The 19,207-nt window shown below is 43.8% G+C and overlaps 1 protein-coding gene across 1 annotated transcript; it reads left to right on the top strand.

The window, feature by feature from the left end:
* The first annotated feature begins 6,419 nt into the window (after positions 1-6,419).
* On the top strand, positions 6,420-18,266 carry LOC136611221 (proteinase-activated receptor 4-like). Its single transcript, XM_066590559.1, has 2 exons — positions 6,420-6,551; positions 14,119-18,266. The coding sequence occupies exons 1-2, from the start codon at positions 6,476-6,478 to the stop codon at positions 15,144-15,146; spliced, it is 1,104 nt and encodes a 367-aa protein (XP_066446656.1). The 5' UTR covers positions 6,420-6,475; the 3' UTR covers positions 15,147-18,266.
* Positions 18,267-19,207: the final 941 nt, after the last annotated feature.

The following is a 19,207-nucleotide window of genomic DNA, read 5'->3' on the forward strand; positions in this document are numbered from 1 at the left end:
GTGCCTGTTTGGACGGTCCAGGCTCGGCACATATATGACGAGCCTGCAATGGCGTTGGGTGGGGAGAGACAGTTTAGCAGAGCAATACAGGAGTGCAGTGCTTTATTATAGAAATCATTGCTGCTATGGTAGTAGTCCCTTACAGAGATATAAAAAGTATACAAAAAAGCTAAAAATAGTGTGAAAAAACAATTTTTTTTGTGCTCTTTTTCTCTATTATAATTTTTAAAAAATTAAAATCCCACATATTTGGTATCATCTGTGTTTTCTCTCCCTGCTATCACAAAAATAATAATAAAGCAAGGATGAGATTAGTGGCGCTCCAATGTGAGGTGGAGAAAGAAATGCGCTTAATTTTGAAGTGGAATAAGTAAAACGACTTACCCCAGACGTAACTGTACCCTGGGGGTGGGGTAACAGTATCGCCCAAATTATCCAGAAAACCACATGATGTAAAGTACAGGGTCCAAAGAACTGGTCAGGCAGACATCCCAGGGAGGGAGAGCATCACGGGGTGGCTCTAGGTATAGTATATACCAGAGAAAGCAGGATAGACGGATATTTACAAAAGAAAAAACCCCTGGCGCTCCAGTTATTCGGTATATGGAAAGAAGAAAGACGGAATGTAACTTACTTCGTAGGGGTGTCAATGCCTGTGACACCCCTAAAATCCAGGTTGGCGTATAGGATAATGGATGAAGTACGTGTTCATGAAGTTCCAGAGTAAGGCCGGCTGCACATGGCCGTGATGGGGTCCGCCGCGGAATATTCCGCGGCGAAGCCCGTCACGGCGCCCCCCAGAGACCCCATACTTACCAGCGAATCCGGCGTTCTCGCTCCCGCATGACACTTCCCCGCCCACCGCCGCCACATCATGTGACACGCCGGGCGCGTCACATGACACGCCCATCGCATCACATGATGCGGCCGGCCGCATCACATGACGCGCCTGCTGCGTCATATGATGCGGCGGCGGTAGGCGGGGAAGCGTTTTCACGCTATCTTCCGCTGTGCTACAGCGGAAGATAGCGTGAACGGACGGCTTCCATTGACTGCAATGGGAGCCGTCCGCGTGTAAACACGCGGCAAATAGAGCATGCCGCGGGTGAGGACGGGAGATTTCACGGTGCGGAATTCCGCGGGGGAATTCCGCACCGTGAGCATTGTGCTATTAGGTTCAATAGAACCTAATAGCTGCGGGCAACGCAGCGGATTTTCGCCGCGGCGGAAATCCGTTTGTGGGAAGGAGGCCTAAAGGTGTTTATTTTAAAGACATGCAAAAATAATAATAAAAGTTTTAGAATATAGTATATTTACCCAGAAATACATATAAAAACTATAGTTTACCATGCAAAGCACAAGCAGTCATACGGCCATGTCGACAGTAAAATAAAAAAATCATAAAAAGTGGAGATGAAAATCCACCAAAAATCATTGTGTCCTTATGCCCAAAATAGGTCGTGTCCTTAAAGGGGTTGTCCCGCGGCAGCAAGTGGGTCTATACACTTCTGTATGGCCATATTAATGCACTTTGTAATGTACATTGTGCATTAATTATGAGCCATACAGAAGTTATCAAAAGTTTTATACTTACCTGCTCCGTTGCTGGCGTCCTCGTCTCCATGGTGCCGACTAATTTTCGGCCTCCGATGGCCAAATTAGCCGCGCTTGCGCAGTCCGGGTCTTCTGCTCTCTTCAATGCAGCCGCTCGTGCAGAATGCCGGCTCCGTGTAGCTCCGCCCCGTCACGTGCCGATTCCAGCCAATCAGGAGGCTGGAATCGGCAATGGACCGCACAGAAGAGCTGCGGTCCACGGAGGGAGCAGACCCCGGCGGCCATCTTCAGCAGGTGAGTATGAAGACGCCGGACCGCCGGGATTCAGGTAAGCACTCTCCGGTTTGTTTTTTTAACCCCTGCATCGGGGTTGTCTCGCGCCGAACGGGGGGGGGGGGATTAAAAAAAAAAAAAAATCCGTTTCGGCGCGGGACAACCCCTTTAAGGGGTTAAAGGTTCCCAGCTTTGCAGAAGTGGAGGACAAACACTGAACAGGTCAAAGTGATTCTCACTATGCTGCAGATAAGTATCCTGCACTGAAAGCAAAGGGAATGTCTGCAATTGTACAAGGAGGAGCAAAGGATTGAGATGATCCTATAAGCCACAACCCACAAATTGGTCGCGTGTGGAGAAGTCATTCATGATGGTTATATATATTTTATATATTTTTTAAGCTGCTGACGTCTTCAATAAAAGTTTTGGAAGAATGCAAAATGCACAATATTTGTAATCACAGTCATTCTGAGAGCAACTTGGGAACAGAAAAATAGCTCTACAAGAAAAGGGGAATCTAGGATGGTGATGTAACACATTGGCTGGAGATGGGAGACCGAGTGAATGGCGTCTCATTGCTGGCCGTTGTTGATGATAGATATGATGCTTATTTTCTCCTCTGCCGCCTCGGTATATGTATAGACATACACACACACATCTATATATCTATACATTTATAGTTAAGTGAGGCTGAAAAAACTGAATTCAATGATTGGCCAAGCACTGCCTGTGATTGGTTGAGTGCTGTGACTAATCACAGCCAGTGCTCAGCTGTCATTAAATGAATGGCTGAGGGCTGCCTGTGATTCACATACAGCCCTTTCAGCAGGTGGGGACTTTAAATCCCCGCCTGCTGAAAGAGCTTCAGAGCAGTAACAGGACCCAAGCTGCTAGACGCGCCTGAGCCCCGTCAGCAGCGGAGAGGTGAGTAGTTTTATATTTTTATTTTTTACACCAGATGGGATTGATTTTCAGCGAAGGGTGCCGGCATCATGATCCTCTGCTGCAGCTGTGGTAGGGGATTCTTTACTCAGTGCTGTCACAGTGTTCAGTGACAAGGGAACTAGCCGCAGGAAATATTTGCTGGCAGCAGTGGAGAGGTGATATGTATATTTTTTTTATTTTTACACAAACCAGGGATGGTTTTCAGGGAAGGGCTTATATTTCAAGCCCTTCCCTGGAAATCACTGCAGGGGTTATCCGCATCCTGTTACGTTCAATGGGGCTGCCGACAGCGGTGAATGCACCGCTCAATGGGGCCGCTTGTGTGAATGCACCCCTATGGTGAACATACCTAAACTGTGACTTTTAAGGCATTTTGCAAAAATAATTATTAAGTTTCAGCATCCACAGGAGGGTTAAATACTTAAAAAAATATTTTTTAAATCAACAAGCATGTGATAAAATAGCAGATGCAGTACTTCCCTGTCTTACCTCTGTGAGGATCCAACTAACAGCACAGACTGGAAGTCAGGTGACCACTGCAGCCAATCAGAGGTCACTATTCCAAACTCCTGGCAGACTTTTACAATGTGAATTTGTCTTTGCCTCGGGAAACGGCCAGGAGGGAGACTTCATTTCCTGCCATGTGCTATGCATGCCATCTTCGACACCAGCCTCTGATCATCCTAAATATTTTTGACCGCTTTCCAGCATGGCAATACGACATCTGTTGCAGCTCTCTTTGATGGTGGCCTATGCCACTTATCTTGCTCTTCTCCTCTTTTGTGCTGCGTCACTCTCCTTTTATGTGAACATGGCGCCACCTGGTGCTTAGAATCTCCTGCTTTGAGGGTGAGGCTTATTTCCTACAGTTGTAATGGACTCACCCTAAAAAGCTAAGTTACTATAGAGATGTACTATGCTGATGTGCCAAAAATTACATCAACATCACATATGCTAGCATTTGTGTCAAAATTTTGGTGCAGCGGAACTGAGCATGCCTAAAGGAAGCTTACTGATTGGCTGAGGCTTCAAAATAAAAAGGACAATTTCTTGCTGTGCAACAGCAGGGTGCAGGGACTATTTAAGTGAGTTGGAGATACTGCAGGGGTGCTGCCTGCTGCCTGGGGACAACAGAGAGTGGTCATGCTAGAGCCCCAACCTGAAAGACTGTCTGGACTATGGCAATGAACCGAGGGGAAAGATGTGGTAGAATTTGTGCTCCTACCCTATTGGCAGATATCCATGACCAAGGATGATCCACATATATAAATGCCTCGACATGGTGGCAGTATTTTGGTTACAAAACGACACAGGACATGCTAAGACATATACATTTTTGTAAGTTCTTCTGATGCATTGTATCCCGAACCTGCGTTGTAACACTACCATCCGCGACACATTGACCCTACATCTTTCCTACATTTAATGGGAGGGGGACACTAGTCACTTAACTGTCCACGTCATAAACGGAATGGGCACTTATGGTGCTGACAATCTCTCCCCCCTGCTGCATCAATGGCATGGGGCCCAACATGGCGACTGTTAGACTGAGCAGTCATTGCTGCTCCATGTGGAGGGAGTTAGGAGGTCTCTGCCCACTACCATACACGTAAAGGGATGACAGGCCAGGGGTCCGCCTTTATTCCCCAGGCTGTCATTGGGACCAGTGTGCAATGACTGACAGGAGCTTCAGACTTTCTTTAAAAGTAAGTTTCCTGCTTTATTAATACATTGTGCTCACAACATCATGGTTTCAAGATGTTACTGGAGTTCTTCTCCTCCATGCCACGAAAGCCAACCTTCTCATAGTAGACCGGGCGGAAGTTCCTCTGCGTCTCCTCAGACATGGCTTACGCCTGACAGCACAGGACAGGCGCCGGGCAGGTGTATTACTCTGGGGCCGGCTGAGGTGGGCGCTGTCAGCAGACTATGACGCCCCCCACTCACCCATCATGTCATTGGGACCCCTCCCTCTGTGTATCCACTAAGGATTCAAAAGGCCGAATATAACTCTGATATTGGCCGCTACAGCAGATTGTCATCTGTAATATACAACTGCGGCTGGTGTACCCACAACTGCATCAAAACTGTACAGTTTTAGTATAACCCACTACCATATCAAAAACTCCTATAAATCGTGGCAAAACCATGTGTTTTTTTGTTTTTTAATGCAGTTTTAACTACCCCATCTGAATACCTTCCAGAACAGACTCAAACCTCGCCAACTTAAATTGAAGTGAACAACACTCGCACCCACAGGTATTTTTAGTTTCTATTTTTGTTCCTCCACCCACCACATTTTCCTGTTTTTTGTTTTTGTCTTTGTGCCTCCCTGTTAAGGCCCAGTTACACAGCAAACAATGCCCGACACTCGTCCCTGTGTCTCTGCGCTCCCGTGCTTCTGCACTGCCCCGCCCCCCTGCTGGCCGCTCCATGTGCAAGCCAGCTGTGCTAGCTCCTGTGCAGGAGCGAGGAAACACAGGGACGAGTGTCAGACATCGTTTGCCCGACACTCGTCCTGTGTAAATGGGCCTTATATTAAAATACATTGTACAAATACAAGAAGCAGAAAGAGCCATTTAGCCTATTGTTCCTATTGTTTCTTAAGATATCTAATGCTTTGATTTACAGTAAGGCTGTAGAAAAAAGTAATGGGCGCACGCCCACATATATACATTGATCTAGTGCTTCTCAGGCCGGCCTCACTCGAACGAGTCAGATTCTGCAGCAGAATTCGGCTCTAACCCCAGCCAGCGACCCCATGTACCTTTCTGTTTTCCTGATGACCGCGGACGCTCACCATCTGTTATGCACAGTACTGATTTTTTTAATATTTGTTTTTCCCGCGCCGTTGCTAGGTGATGACACGGCTACTCACAGCCTATCTGCAATGTCAATGGTGTTCTCAGCAGTAAGACCCCCACTGATCAGAAAGTTATGCCCTATCCTGTGGACAGGGAATAACTTGCAATTATGATACAATCTCTTCAATAGACACGAGGTTCTTTGTTACTTTTTGATCAAATTGTATAAGCCTACTAGCCACTTCACGATGATCTTTTTTTAGTTGGTCCCTACACTACAGGGCGGATCAGCGCATCGTGACCCCAGCCAACCCAACACAGCACCCACAGAAGGAGCAACCGAGGTGCCCAACAACAACACTGCTGCCAGGCTGGAATAAAACATAAAAAGCTGATGGTTTTTTTCCTCATTGATTTCAGTTGGACTGAAAAATAACACTGCAGACTGCGCTATTTTACCATCCTAAAAAGCCGAACCCTGACAGAATGGAAGTAAAGGGAAGCCTTTCCATTTGCTTTCATTTTTTTTGAAACCCCATTAAAATCTATGGAGAAAAAAAGCAAATCCATATTTTTTTTTTTGTTTTATTTTAGTTTCTCTCCTCCAAAAACGGAGCAGAGAGACTGAATGCCTGAACTGACCCAAGGCAGATGTGAAAGCAGCCTTATAGATGATGCTTTGTAATGATGGTTTGGTAACCCATTCCTCTATCAGCGGTAGAGATGAAGACTAGTAAAAATGCCCATAAAAACGTACAACCCTGAATGTCATCACAAAACTACATTACCAGAAAAGGATGTGAGGGGCGGGAGTGACGCAATCAGCAGAAAGGCTCAGACTTGGTCTCCCAGTGATAGTGAGGAATTGTGAAAGCTCCTCCGGTGATCCGGACTTCACAATGTCGTCTCGGGTTCTGTACGTACTTGTGGTTCTGTTATCCCTTCTCAGCATTTTAACAGCTTCCTGCCCTAAAGGTAAATGCAATGATTTTGTGTGGTATGTATGTATATGTGTGTGTGTGTGTGTGTGTGTGTGTGTGTGTGTGTATATATATATATATATATATATATATATATATATATATATATATATATATATATATATATATAGTTACATTAGATAGATTGATAGGATACTGTAGCTGAAGGGAGCTCTAAAGTAGTATCATATTGTGAATTTATGTTATGTTAAAGGGTTTGTAATGCATGAACAGCATAAGATTTAACATACAAATGCTTGTATGCTCCTACATTGTGATAGACAGATAGAAAGATATGAGAGAGATCGATAGATATGAGAGAGAGATCGATAGATATGAGAGAGAGATCGATAGATATGAGAGAGAGATCGATAGATATGAGAGAGAGATCGATAGATATGAGAGAGAGATCGATAGATATGAGAGAGAGATTGATAGATTTGAGAGAGAGATCGATAGATATGAGAGAGAGATCGATAGATATGAGAGAGAGATCGATAGATATGAGAGAGAGATCGATAGATTTGAGAGAGAGATCGATAGATATGAGAGAGAGATCGATAGATATGAGAGAGAGATCGATAGATTTGAGAGAGAGATCGATAGATTTGAGAGAGAGATCGATAGATTTGAGAGAGAGATCGATAGATTTGAGAGAGAGATCGATAGATTTGAGAGAGAGATCGATAGATTTGAGAGAGAGATCGATAGATTTGAGAGAGAGATCGATAGATTTGAGAGAGAGATCGATAGATTTGAGAGAGAGATCGATAGATATGAGAGAGAGATCGATAGATTTGAGAGAGAGATCGATAGATATGAGATAGGTACATGGATGGATGGATAGGGGATAGATATGAGAAAGATAGGTAGGAGATAGATAGATAGACTTTGTCATACATAAGCCTTCCCGTATTGGTGGTCTATGTATCTGGTTCATTCTATAGACAACCCATATATGAGCAGAAAGCACAGAGAACAATGTAATGAAAAAATATCATAGTTTTTAGTGTTATAAACAATAGAGCGCCTTTAATCTTCAGATTAGAGTAATACCTAACTTTAACCTGCAGTCGTACATAGAACTACTATGAAATGATAGATGATGATTTGTGTAATCTGAAAAACTCCGTGCCACTATATCTGCATGTGCACTACAGTATGAGTATATTATAATGCATTCAGATGTAAAATTTAACTCAAAACTGATAACTTGCTGCAACAAGTTATCTAATCTTAAAGGGGTATTCCAGGCATTTATTATTAATGACTAGAGATGAGCGAGCGCACTCGGTAAGGACAGATACTCGAGCGAGTATCGTCCTTACCGAGTACCTGCCCGCTCGCAAAGATCCGGGTGCCGGCGGGGAATGGGGGAGGGGGGATCTTTCTCCCCCCCCCTCCCCCCTGCTTCCTTCTGCTCACTCCTGCAACACAGCGCTCACCCCCGCCACCACCCGAATCTTTGCGGGCGAGCGGGCAGGTACTCGGTAAGGACAATATTCGCTCGAGTATCTGTCCTTACCGAGTATGCTCGCTCATCTCTATTGATGACCTATCCTTAGTCGGGATCAGTCGGGGTTCACTTTGGGATCAATCAGCTAATCCTCCAGCCCAATGTCTTTGATGTCAAGCTGTATGTATGCACTCATGGTCAATGCAGAAAGTGTAATAGAAGGCATCACTGCCATTACTTTCAATGGGGCAATGCCTTTTATTACACGCTGGCTCCTTACTGCAGTCGTTACATGTAAATGTGAATTGTTCATTTGTCACTCATTGCTGAGTTTCAGCCTGCATAAAAATGGTCATTTAGTTCATTTGCTTTTCTCTTGGTTTATATTGCATTCCTTCAGTCCTTTGAAAGACTGAAGGACTTGAGGGGAAGGGTGATTGTTTGCCTTGCAAAACACAATGACTACTTGTTTACTCATGCTGGCAGAAGACAATGAGTTAAGGCCCATTTACATGGAGCGATAATCGCTCAAAAATCGCTAAAAAGCGATCCTTTGAGCGATAATCGTTGCGTCTAAACGCGCGGACATTGTGCACTTTTCTGCTAGCTGATCATTAAACTCAGGCCAACCTAAAAATCATTGTGCGGTCTTATGAGGACCGCATGCTGAATTCTCTGCCGGTAGTGCTGATAGCATTGTTTCAGCTATTTAACCCATCGGAGAACAAAGGCGCTGAATGCAGATAAGAACCCTCTGGCTATTAACTGCATTCAGCTAAAGGCTTCATTTGCCCGATAATAAGTAGCTGGTAAGCTACTTAATACGGTTATGCAAAATGATCGCTCACAGCTGTCACTTAAACTGTCGTTTGAACGATCTTTGATCGATCATCGCTCCGTGTAAATAGGCCTTTATCTTCACACTAATTAAAAACCTGCTGGCCAGAGTTTCCTCGCATAAACACTCACATAAACAACATATACAGGGTTTACTTTAGCTAATGAGGAAAATGGAGAGGATTTCAAACGATTATCTGTACATTTAGATGCTCAGCATTTCTATGCAAAAAGTCTTTAATTCGTTTAGTTGTTCGTTCGTTCAAACGATAGTCATTGTGCGTAAACGGGGCTTTAGACATTGGAGAAGTATTCCTTCTTTACATACAATTCAAGGTTTTGTTTGAACCCTGAAAGTCAGTGTCTAGGTTTAACCAACACAATCCAATGTGACAAAGAATGTGTTAACTATTTTAACTCCGAAATGACAGGTCAGTAATGGGCCAGTGACTATAGAAGATGGTTCTTGTTGGCAGTTAACCAGAATCCCTCTTTTCCAGCCTCCGCCACTGCGAAAGGCTTTATTCACATGTGCGCATAAACAGCAACGTTTTTACCCCCGGCAGATTCACGCGACCATCTAAGCCATTGGTTTGTAATGCATCTGTTCACATGGGTGAATATACGTCAAGTAAAAACATCGAACCGTGAAAAATTGAACATATGCGACCAAAATACGTACCAACGCATGTACGCTGGGAAAAATATAGTTCTGGAACTACCTTTTGCCCTATCAACACCGGCGGCTCCCATAGACTCTTATGGGAGCTGGACAAAGAAAGCGAGGCAAAGGCATTTCAGCAGCTTCTATCACTGCAAAAAGCTTACAGGTGCCAAGCTTGCAGGAGAGGGGTCTCATGGAAGCCAGGAGAAATTTGATATCATGATGTTCCTGTAGTTTACAGGAAGACTTCCACGCTAGGAGGGGGGTCTGACATCCTGTCTACGAAGAAGAAAAAGTTCTGGACTGGTGGTCAAATAGCATCACATGACATATAACTTTAGAGTAATGATAGTGAGGTTTTCATTGACACCAAGATGTGTTGCCTGATGTATTACGCATAATACTACACAACCAAACCCCTTTCCAGACATCTGGATGCACTTAAGATTAGTTTACCAGATCATTAACGATGTTGATTACAACTCCATCACTGTTTGTATATGTTACTGCCAAGTTTGGCTCCCTTTACCGAGTCTCTGATGAAAGTGAGCTCAGCCCTTTCCAGTAATAGCATTTGCTGACCAACCCATGTCTTGTCAGATGATAAAGTCTCTTCCTCATATGGCCTGCAGATACTTCTAAATGTCTTCACTTTCCAGTGACCAGATGTCAAAAGTATTTACATTGTGAATCTGACGGTAAGGTCAGAACATTCCTAGAAAAACATGGCTGCCTTATTCTTCTAGAAAGAGTGCTACAATGGCCTACAATTTGTGTTCTGTATTGCAGTTCCTTCCTATTTACTTAAAGGGGTCTTCCCATCTCGGCTTTTCATAGCAGAGATAAGAAACCGCTACTATAGTTACTGGCCACCTGGCCAGTAGCTACGTAAAGAGTCAACCTCTTCAGCTCAGTGCGGTTTCTGTAGCTTTTCGTCACTTCAATAAGAGCTGCAGAAACAGCTCTAGACTCAAACATTCGTCTGACAACTCTGCTGCTACGTCTTACATCATCCACAGAGTGCTATACGTATGTGTAGTAAGTTTGCAAACCTGTGCATGCGCAGACCATTTATCATTTTTGTGGACGGGCCATCATGCCTATCTGTGCATGCGGCAGTACATTATTTTCCAGTGCATGCATAAGAGTTCACAGCACTCCATAGATGATGTGGGCTACAGCAGCAGAGTTGGGTGGGGTTGTGTGACTTGCGTTGGACAGCACGCGAACATTAGTCCATGTGCTGTCCGATACACATAGACACAGCACATTGATATGCTTTGGCATGTCCTATTTCTAGTCCCTGAAACAGACAGCAATACAACGTGTCAAAGTCTTTTAGAAATGCTATCTTTTCTCCTTAGGGAGAGCACCAAGAAGGTGAGTGACTGAGGAGACTTCTAAGGCCATTCATGCTCCTCTGGGTAATATGCAAATAAGGGAGATGAAACAATAGCATTCCTGACCCACACCTAACCAAGCCAGAAACCTCCTGCACACCGATGAGGGGCAAACACCCTGAAACAGCTGTCTGTGTATGGATTCGAGCTTGGCTCTCAATTCCCAGTCATTGCTACAAGGCTTGTATAAAGAGTCTAACATTGACTTGCAGGAATGCTGCCTTCCAATAGGTGTCAGCGCAGAGGTATTATTCCATCTACGTTATTTGCATAAAGTCTTTGCATCAGTCCATGTGAAAAAACATCCATGTGTGAAATTACACGGTTAGCACACGGCGTCAAAATATGCTAGTGTGTCAGAGGCCTGAAATAGTAGCAGTGAATGCAGGACACAAGCAGACTAGATTGTGATAAAAGAGTAGATGTCAGAAGACGCGGCGAAGAGTGTGCGGTTTAAAGGGAACATCTCATGCCTACCGAAAGTAGGTCCTACCCCGATAGTAAGACCTAACTGGGTTTTCGGGGTTTTCGGGGGAGCCAATCACAGTTGGCGCTCGATGAGCCAATCACAGCCATTTAGTGAAGTTATCGGGATGCCACGGACCAGGTGAGTATGAGCCCCCCCCCCCCCAAAAAAAAAAAAATTAAACACTGTGCCTCTTTTGGGGCAAAAATTAATATAAGACAGTGTCTTATTTTCGGGGAAATATGGTAGATATGCAGTTGTCTGCAAGTATGGCCAAATGCACACGAACGGAAACTCCGCGGCGGGATTTCCCGCCGACGTTTCGCCCGTGCCCTCTGCCATAGGATTGGATTAGATAATGCAATTCTATGCAGACAGCCTCGATTTGACCGTGTGAAAACTCGCGCAGTAAACAAATCGCGGCATGTCCTATTTCTGTACAAGCCTCACATAGGCCTACACATCACTGGTGACATGCCGGCTCTGGTCTGCTGCTGAGAAGGAGGCCTATCTCTTGTATCTGCAGCTGTCTAAATCACTATCTGCAATACAATAATATCTATTCCCTCCCTCCAGATGATACTTCACTGTCTGGCCACATTGCAAACAATGTATCTACAGATGATGACTGTAGCTATAGGAGTCATTTACAGCTAGAGACTTTCTTATTTATGCATATAACTATACATATCATAGTGAAGACATAGAACAGCGTATACAGGGTACCAATATAAGCAGGGGTGGGACAAGCCTTCCTGTAGGGAACCTGTCCTGTTCTATAAGCACCATAAACTAAGTTATGGTGCCTAAAGGACAGGGGTCAAGGAGTCAGCGGTGTACTTTTTATACTTACCAAGCTCCCGGTTCCCATGCTGGAAAGTCGGTGTCCAGTCTGTCATACTGATAAACTGGGAGTCGACTTCCCGTGGTGACAGCCCAGGAACAGGGAGCCCGGTAAGTTTTAAAAGAGCAGGAGGGAGCGGGCGGGGGGAGAGAGAGATCTCTCTCCCGTTCCCCCCCGCCGACACCCGAATCTTTGCGGGCGAGCAGGCAGGTACTCTGTAAGGACAATACTCGCTTGAGTATCTGTTCTTACCGAGTACGCTTGCTCATCTCTACTTATAGCATAAATCGCGTTTGTATGTTAAATACATTTTCAAAGAATTTTTGGTCTTTTTTTTTTTTATTTCAATGTCACTTATCTGTATTTGAAAAATTCTGTGGTTTTCATACTGATCACTAAACCTAATAATATTTTGACACTTCCTGTTCTGTAGAGTAAATGTCTCAGCACTTATCTCATAATCATCACAGATAGAACACCTATATATTTAGATATCATAGGGTGATGGTCACAGCTCACCTCCTCCCCCTTCCTGCACAATGACCTCTGCACAGGTCACAGAGCATGACTAGAACAAGTCCCATAGAAGTCAATGGGCCCCCTCCTGTCCATTGTGTGACTAGTCCATGATTTCTGCTCTAAAGAGTCTCCAAATACTGTTAAAAGTACCCCAGACAAGATTGCCACTCTTGTATAGACAATAAAATTTAAAAAAATCTACAATCAGAAAATAAAAACAGATTAGAAAAATGGAAAGTGCTTCACCATCTGACTTTAATTAGTAAAAAAAAAATAAGTGATACAATGCCTTTTACACATTAACTGCCATGTGAGTTGCATTTATCTCACACTAGTTTGAGTCTGGGGCCTCATGAATGATATATAACTCATGCACACATTAATTGCCATTTAGTAATAAAACACTGTGGCCCCAAGGAATTTCTTTTTGTAGTGTGGCAGTCAATGTGTTAAATCGGCGTTTCCAAAATCCAGTCCTTGACACCTCCCAACAGGCCATGTTTTCAGGATATCCCATAGAAAGAACATCTGTGGCTTTTTCTAAAATGCTGACAATAACTGCATCACCTGTGCAATACTAAGAAAACCTGAAAACAGGAGCTGTCAGGGTCTCTTGAGGACTGGAGTTGGGAAACACTACTTTAAATTAACAGACTGTACAGAAAACCTTAAAAATACCCCAGAACCCAGCTAAGCCTCTTCCCTGCCATGTCCTCCTTTATGGCTGCAGGAAGTCAGGTGATCGCTTCAATCAGAGACCGCAGCATTAGCATCCAAACTCCTGGCATCAGCGCTCACATGCTGGGAGCCAGGATGCCAGGAGTTTGCTGCAGTCCCTGATTGGCCACAGTAGTTACCTGAATTCCAGTGGCCATCCACAAACGGGAGAGCAGCTTAGCTGTGTCCCAGGGGACCGAAGACAGGTGAGTATATTGTCTTTTTTATTTTCTCACCTGCCCAGCCCTTAAAAGAAATTTTGTTAAATCCACACAACCCTTTAATGGAGTTTTCTGCTTTGACTATCTCTTCTTATTAAAAGGATTCCTTGTCACCAAGCTGGTCACAAAGGGACCCTCAGCTAAGACCCCCAGTCATAGACTGTAATCTGTGGAAAAACCTGACACTACATGTTCAAAATCCCTGCAGCATCACCGCAGGATGAATGAAGCATTACATGGAGTTCATTAAAATCGATGGGTCATCTGTGTAATGTCGGACAGAACAAGCCCTCCACCATGACACTCTTTATAAGCGCCCTACGATATAGCCTCCATTTTGACTCAGAATTTCCTAATAGGATGTATGAAAATATGTTTTGTGATCTACACAAGCCCTTTAAGACAAATATAAATGTCCATGTAATCTCCTTTTTACAGCTCCTTCACAAAAGGGCAGAGTCAGACTACCCAGTAACTGCAACTCTTCAACGCTGGACACAGAAATTGTAAACCAGCTGGACTCTATCATCACCACCAGGGTTGTACCTGCACTCTTCACTGTGGTCTTCTTCTTGGGACTTCCAGCGAACAGCATTGCTTTATGGGTGCTTATTTCCAAAGCTAAGAAGATGCCTTCTACTATATTACTAATCAACCTCGCCGCTGGAGACCTGTTTTTCTTGTCAGCTTTACCCTTCAAGATAACATACCATTTCATGGGAAACAACTGGATTTTTGGTGAAACCCTCTGCCGGATAGTCACTGCCATATTTTATGGAAATATGTATTGCTCGGTGTTCTTTCTCATGGCCATCAGTGTTGACCGCTACATTGGTATAGTTCACCCGTTTTGTGCCAAAGCTCTACGTGATTGGAGACGTTCCACGTGTGCTTCCATCGTAATATGGCTCGTGGCAATAGCTGCTGCATCTGTATTTACTTTTGTACAACAGACAAAAAGTTTTGATGCACCATCTAGAATCACCTGCCATGAAATCTGGGCAAGCTGTTCGGGCTATGAATGGTACACCAGATATTTCCTTGGACTATTCATTGTGGGGTTTGCCATTCCATCGGTGGTCATTATATTTTGCTACGTGCTGATTTTGGTGACCTTGGCAAAGAAAAATGAATCTTACGGACGTGTGATAGGATTTATAGCGCTGGTGCTGGTTATGTTCATCCTTTGCTTTACACCCAGTAACATCTTACTCGTCCTTCATTACTTGGAGACAGATTGGGAGTGCCATAACCAACTTTACTTCTGGTATACGTTGGCACTGACTTTAACGTCTTTCAACAGTTGTATTGACCCTTTCATCTATTGCTATGCTTCGAATGACTTCTGGACAGCGGTAAAAGAAACCCTTTGGATTAGCAGGTTGGGATACACTGTGTCATCAGAAGGCACGAAGAAAACGAAGCTCACATCGTCATCGGATAAAGAGATGGGTCTAATACAGTAACTGCGGGGAATTAGAGTTTGACTGTATATTATCAATTGTAAATGAGTCATTTTTATGTTGCAAGTGGAGGAAATTATTCACTGGACTGAAATGAGCAGCACATATCATTTGCACAATAGCTACTTCCTTCACATCTGTTGATGGAGCTAATTGAGAGCTCCTACCAAGGTGTTTCCATATCTTAAAAGGGATTTCCAGGGTTAGAGAAACATAACTAATTTCTTCCAAACATAACGCCACCCTTGTCCATAGGGTTGTGTGTGGTATTGTAGCTCAGCCCTATTTAAGTGAATGGGAGTTGAGCTGCAATACCAGGCACAAACATCGGATAAGTGTGTTTGGAAGAAAGCTGCCATGTTTTTCTAACCCTGGATAACCCTATAACCCCTTTAAGAAAGCCATAGAGATGAGTACCAAAAAATGTAATGTGCTTGGTGACAGTCCAATTCTCTGTTCTCCCGTAGATAAGCGCAGCCAGCAGTGCCTGGATGTGGTTTATTCTTTCTAGGGCATGAGTGTGGGGGAGACATTGAATAGGTGATAACTATATAATGCATATAGAGGGGATAAGATACATAATGTCTGTTTTTTCAGATCTTTTGCCACTTCTGTTTTTTTAAATTTTTTGTCACCGTAGAATAGTGGTATGGCCGTATCTCCATAGACCAAGATACAGCTGGGGTAGTAATGTGTGCCTGGGGCTATTGCTATACAACTTGTATGGCCATTGGCCACCGCAGGTGGGCATGATTTACCTGTGCTCGGCCAGCCACACTGTGTTCTTCCTTACTTAACTTGTTTGTCTATTCAACATAAATACTGCATCAGAACCAAACTCGATACATAAATACAGCACCTAAACCAAGCTCATAATATTATATATCCCTAGAACTAAGCTCATGGCATAAATACAGCACCAGAGCAAAGCTCTGTACATAAATACGGCACCATAGCAAAGTGCGGTACATAAATACGGCACCAGAACCAAACTCGATACATAAATACAGCACCTAAACCAAGCTCGTAATATATATTTATACACACCCCTAGAACTAAGCTCATGGCATGAATACAGCACCAGGGCAAAGTTCTGTACATAAATACGGCACCAGAACAAAGCTTATAACATAAATACGGCACCAGAACCAATAACTACATTTTTCCTCTATTGATAGTGATTACAGTGCAGTTACTTGCAGTGCTCAGATGTGACATTGACTCTGTTTTGTTTGGAATTATGCTGATGTGGTTTTATTCTTATTGGGTCCACTGAGATTTCTTCCAGCCATGACTCACCTCTACACATTCTCTCTGTCTTTCTACTGCAACCGCTAATGCACTTCTCAGTGCCCCCTAGAGTAACAATTTGCTGCTGTGGGGTCAAAACGGGGAGGGGGTCGAACACGGCGTGGTACTCGCTCGAGTAATGAGCACAATCGAGTATGCTAATACTCGAACGAGCATGTTCGCCCAACTCTAGTGGCGACACAAAAGCAAACGTTTAAGAGAAAAAAATGTTTTAAATGTACAAAAATAGCAAAACCTAAACAAAGTGTATAAACCTGGTATCGCCGGGATCGTGTGACTGAGAGAATGTTATCGCACTATTTATTCTGCACGCTGAATGCCGTAAACAGGAAATCTAAATAAAACAAATGGCAGAATTTCTTTTTTTTTTCCCCTAATCTCCCTTCAAATATTTTTACAAAAGTTATGCAATACATTATATATACCCAAAAATGATGCCATCAAAAAGTACAACTTTGCCCGCCAAAAACAAGCCCTCATATGGCCGTGTCAATGGAAAAATGAAGAAGTTATGGCTCTTGGAACGCGACTGCAAAATGAGTTGAAATTAAATGATTGGCCCATTTAAAAAACCTGCCCTGGTGGGTCTGACAGGGTGGTAAGAAACCCGCCACTGAAGGGGTTAAAGAACGTGCCCTGGTGGGTCTGACAGGGTGGTAAGAAACCCGCCACTCAAGGGGTTAAAGAACCTGCCCTGGTGGGTCTGACAGGGTGGTAAGAAACCCGCCACTCAAGGGGTTAAATAACCTGCCCTGGTGGGTCTGACAGGGTGGTAAGAAACCCGCCACTCAAGGGGTTAAATAACCTGCCCTGGTGGGTCTGACAGGGTGGTAAGAAACCCGCCACTCAAGGGGTTAAATAACCTGCCCTGGTGGGTCTGACAGGGTGGTAAGAAACCCGCCACTCAAGGGGTTAAGGGTTGTCTCTAGGAGGCATATTTGACTTTCTGAAAAACTGAACCAAAACATGATGTTTTAGTAATTAAAGGGGTTGTGCCAAGATCACAACCCCTGTTCATATGTCTTGCTAGAATTTTGTGCCGTTCTTGGATGACCATCCTGTAATACTGTATTTGCAGTAGGAGTTGCATGGGAAATGTCCGGCTGGCAACGGCTTTCCCTGGCAAAGTCAGCTATCCGCTCTGTGTGGCGCATTTTTAAAGGGGTTGCTTCTGATGAAACATCCCCTTTTAAAGTTGAATACCTTTAATCTACAAAACTGTGTCATTAGCTGCTCAAGCTATGAGCCTCCTATTAATGAAGTTTAGTATGCGCCATTGCAGTATTAACCTTAAACTTTCATTAGTAAATACCATTTTGCAAGTGATTTGCAACGAGTAATCTGGAGGAATAAGGTAATATTTGATAAATGATACATGGTAATTAGAGATGAGCGAGTATACTCGCTAAGGCACATTACTCGAGCTAGTAGTGCCTTAGCCGAGTATCTCTCCGCTCGTCTCTAAAGATTCGGGGGCGGCGCGGGTGACAGGTGAGTTGCGGCGGAGAGCGGGGAAAGGGAGAGAGAGATCTCCCCTCCGTTCCTCCCCGCTCTCCCCCGCCGGCCCCCGAATCTTTAGAGACGAGCGGGGAGATACTCGGCTAAGGCACTACTCGCTCGAGTAATGTGCCTTAGAGAGTATACTCACTCATCTCTAATGGTAAAATTAATATAACATGTATATAATGTATATTCTATAATCTAGATGCACTTGGGCATGTTGAATATACATATGCACAGTAGGTATTAGCCATGCACAATCAATTTCTCAACTGTTGTATAACTAATGTCTTTAGGTTGTTTTGCATTTTGTTACTGCAATAATAAAATATATTTAATATATTTGACGAAAAGGGTCCTTTTTTTTTCAAGCTTTGCTCCATATATATCAGAAGTGACCAGTTAATTGCCCTTTAGGCACCACAGTGTAGTCTAGCTTTCATTCAGGAACCTCAATCCTAAAAATACACATCGGTCAGCTGTAACAATAAAACCACCTGTATAATATTGTGTAGGTCCTCCTCGTGCCGGAAAGTGTCTCTAAACCAATGAGACATGGACTCCACAAGACCTCTAAACATGTCCTGTGGTATTTGGCACCAAGACGTTAGCAGCAGTACGTCATGACGGGCGGCCTCCATGGATTGGACTTGCTATTTCAGCACATCCCATAGGTGCTCAATCGGTTTGAGATCTGGGGAATTTGGAGGCCAAGTCAACTTACCAACTCTTTGTCACGTTCTTCAAACCATTCTAGCAGTAAGGTAGGGAGCATTATTCTGCTGAAAGAGGCCACTGCCATTAGGGAATAGAGGTATACTTGATCCGCAGCAATGTTTAGGCAGCTCAAAATGATGTTCACACGAATACTAGGACCCTAGATTTCTCAGCAGAACATTGATGCGAATATGATATGCTGGGCAGTCTCAGTCACAAATGGGGCTAAGAATATAATATTCCTGTCTTACATTCGTGACAATTGTTTGGGTGTGGAGCGCTATCTTTTCTCCTTAGGGAGAGATCCAGAAGGTGAGTGAGTGAGGAGACTTCTAAGGCCATTCATGCTCCTCTGGGTAATATGCAAATAAGGGAGATGAGATGAAGCAGAGGTTTTGTTCCATCTCCCTTTTTGACAATTTTATAGGATGCCAATTACTATCAGTATATAAGTGTGGAAGGAAACTAGAGAATTCCGAGGAAACCCGCACAAACGAGAAGAACATGCATTGTGACTAACAGAGTCATAGTGGGGC

Source organism: Eleutherodactylus coqui, chromosome 2 (assembly GCF_035609145.1).
Source record: "Eleutherodactylus coqui strain aEleCoq1 chromosome 2, aEleCoq1.hap1, whole genome shotgun sequence".
NCBI lineage: Eukaryota > Metazoa > Chordata > Amphibia > Anura > Eleutherodactylidae > Eleutherodactylus > Eleutherodactylus coqui.

Bases quoted from the DNA above. Each gene is read 5' to 3' on its own strand.
- LOC136611221 (XM_066590559.1), top strand. From the start codon at position 6,476: ATGTCGTCTCGGGTTCTGTACGTACTTGTGGTTCTGTTATCCCTTCTC. The intron at 6,552-14,118 runs GTAAATGCAATG...TCCTTTTTACAG, and splicing joins AACAGCTTCCTGCCCTAAAG to CTCCTTCACAAAAGGGCAGA.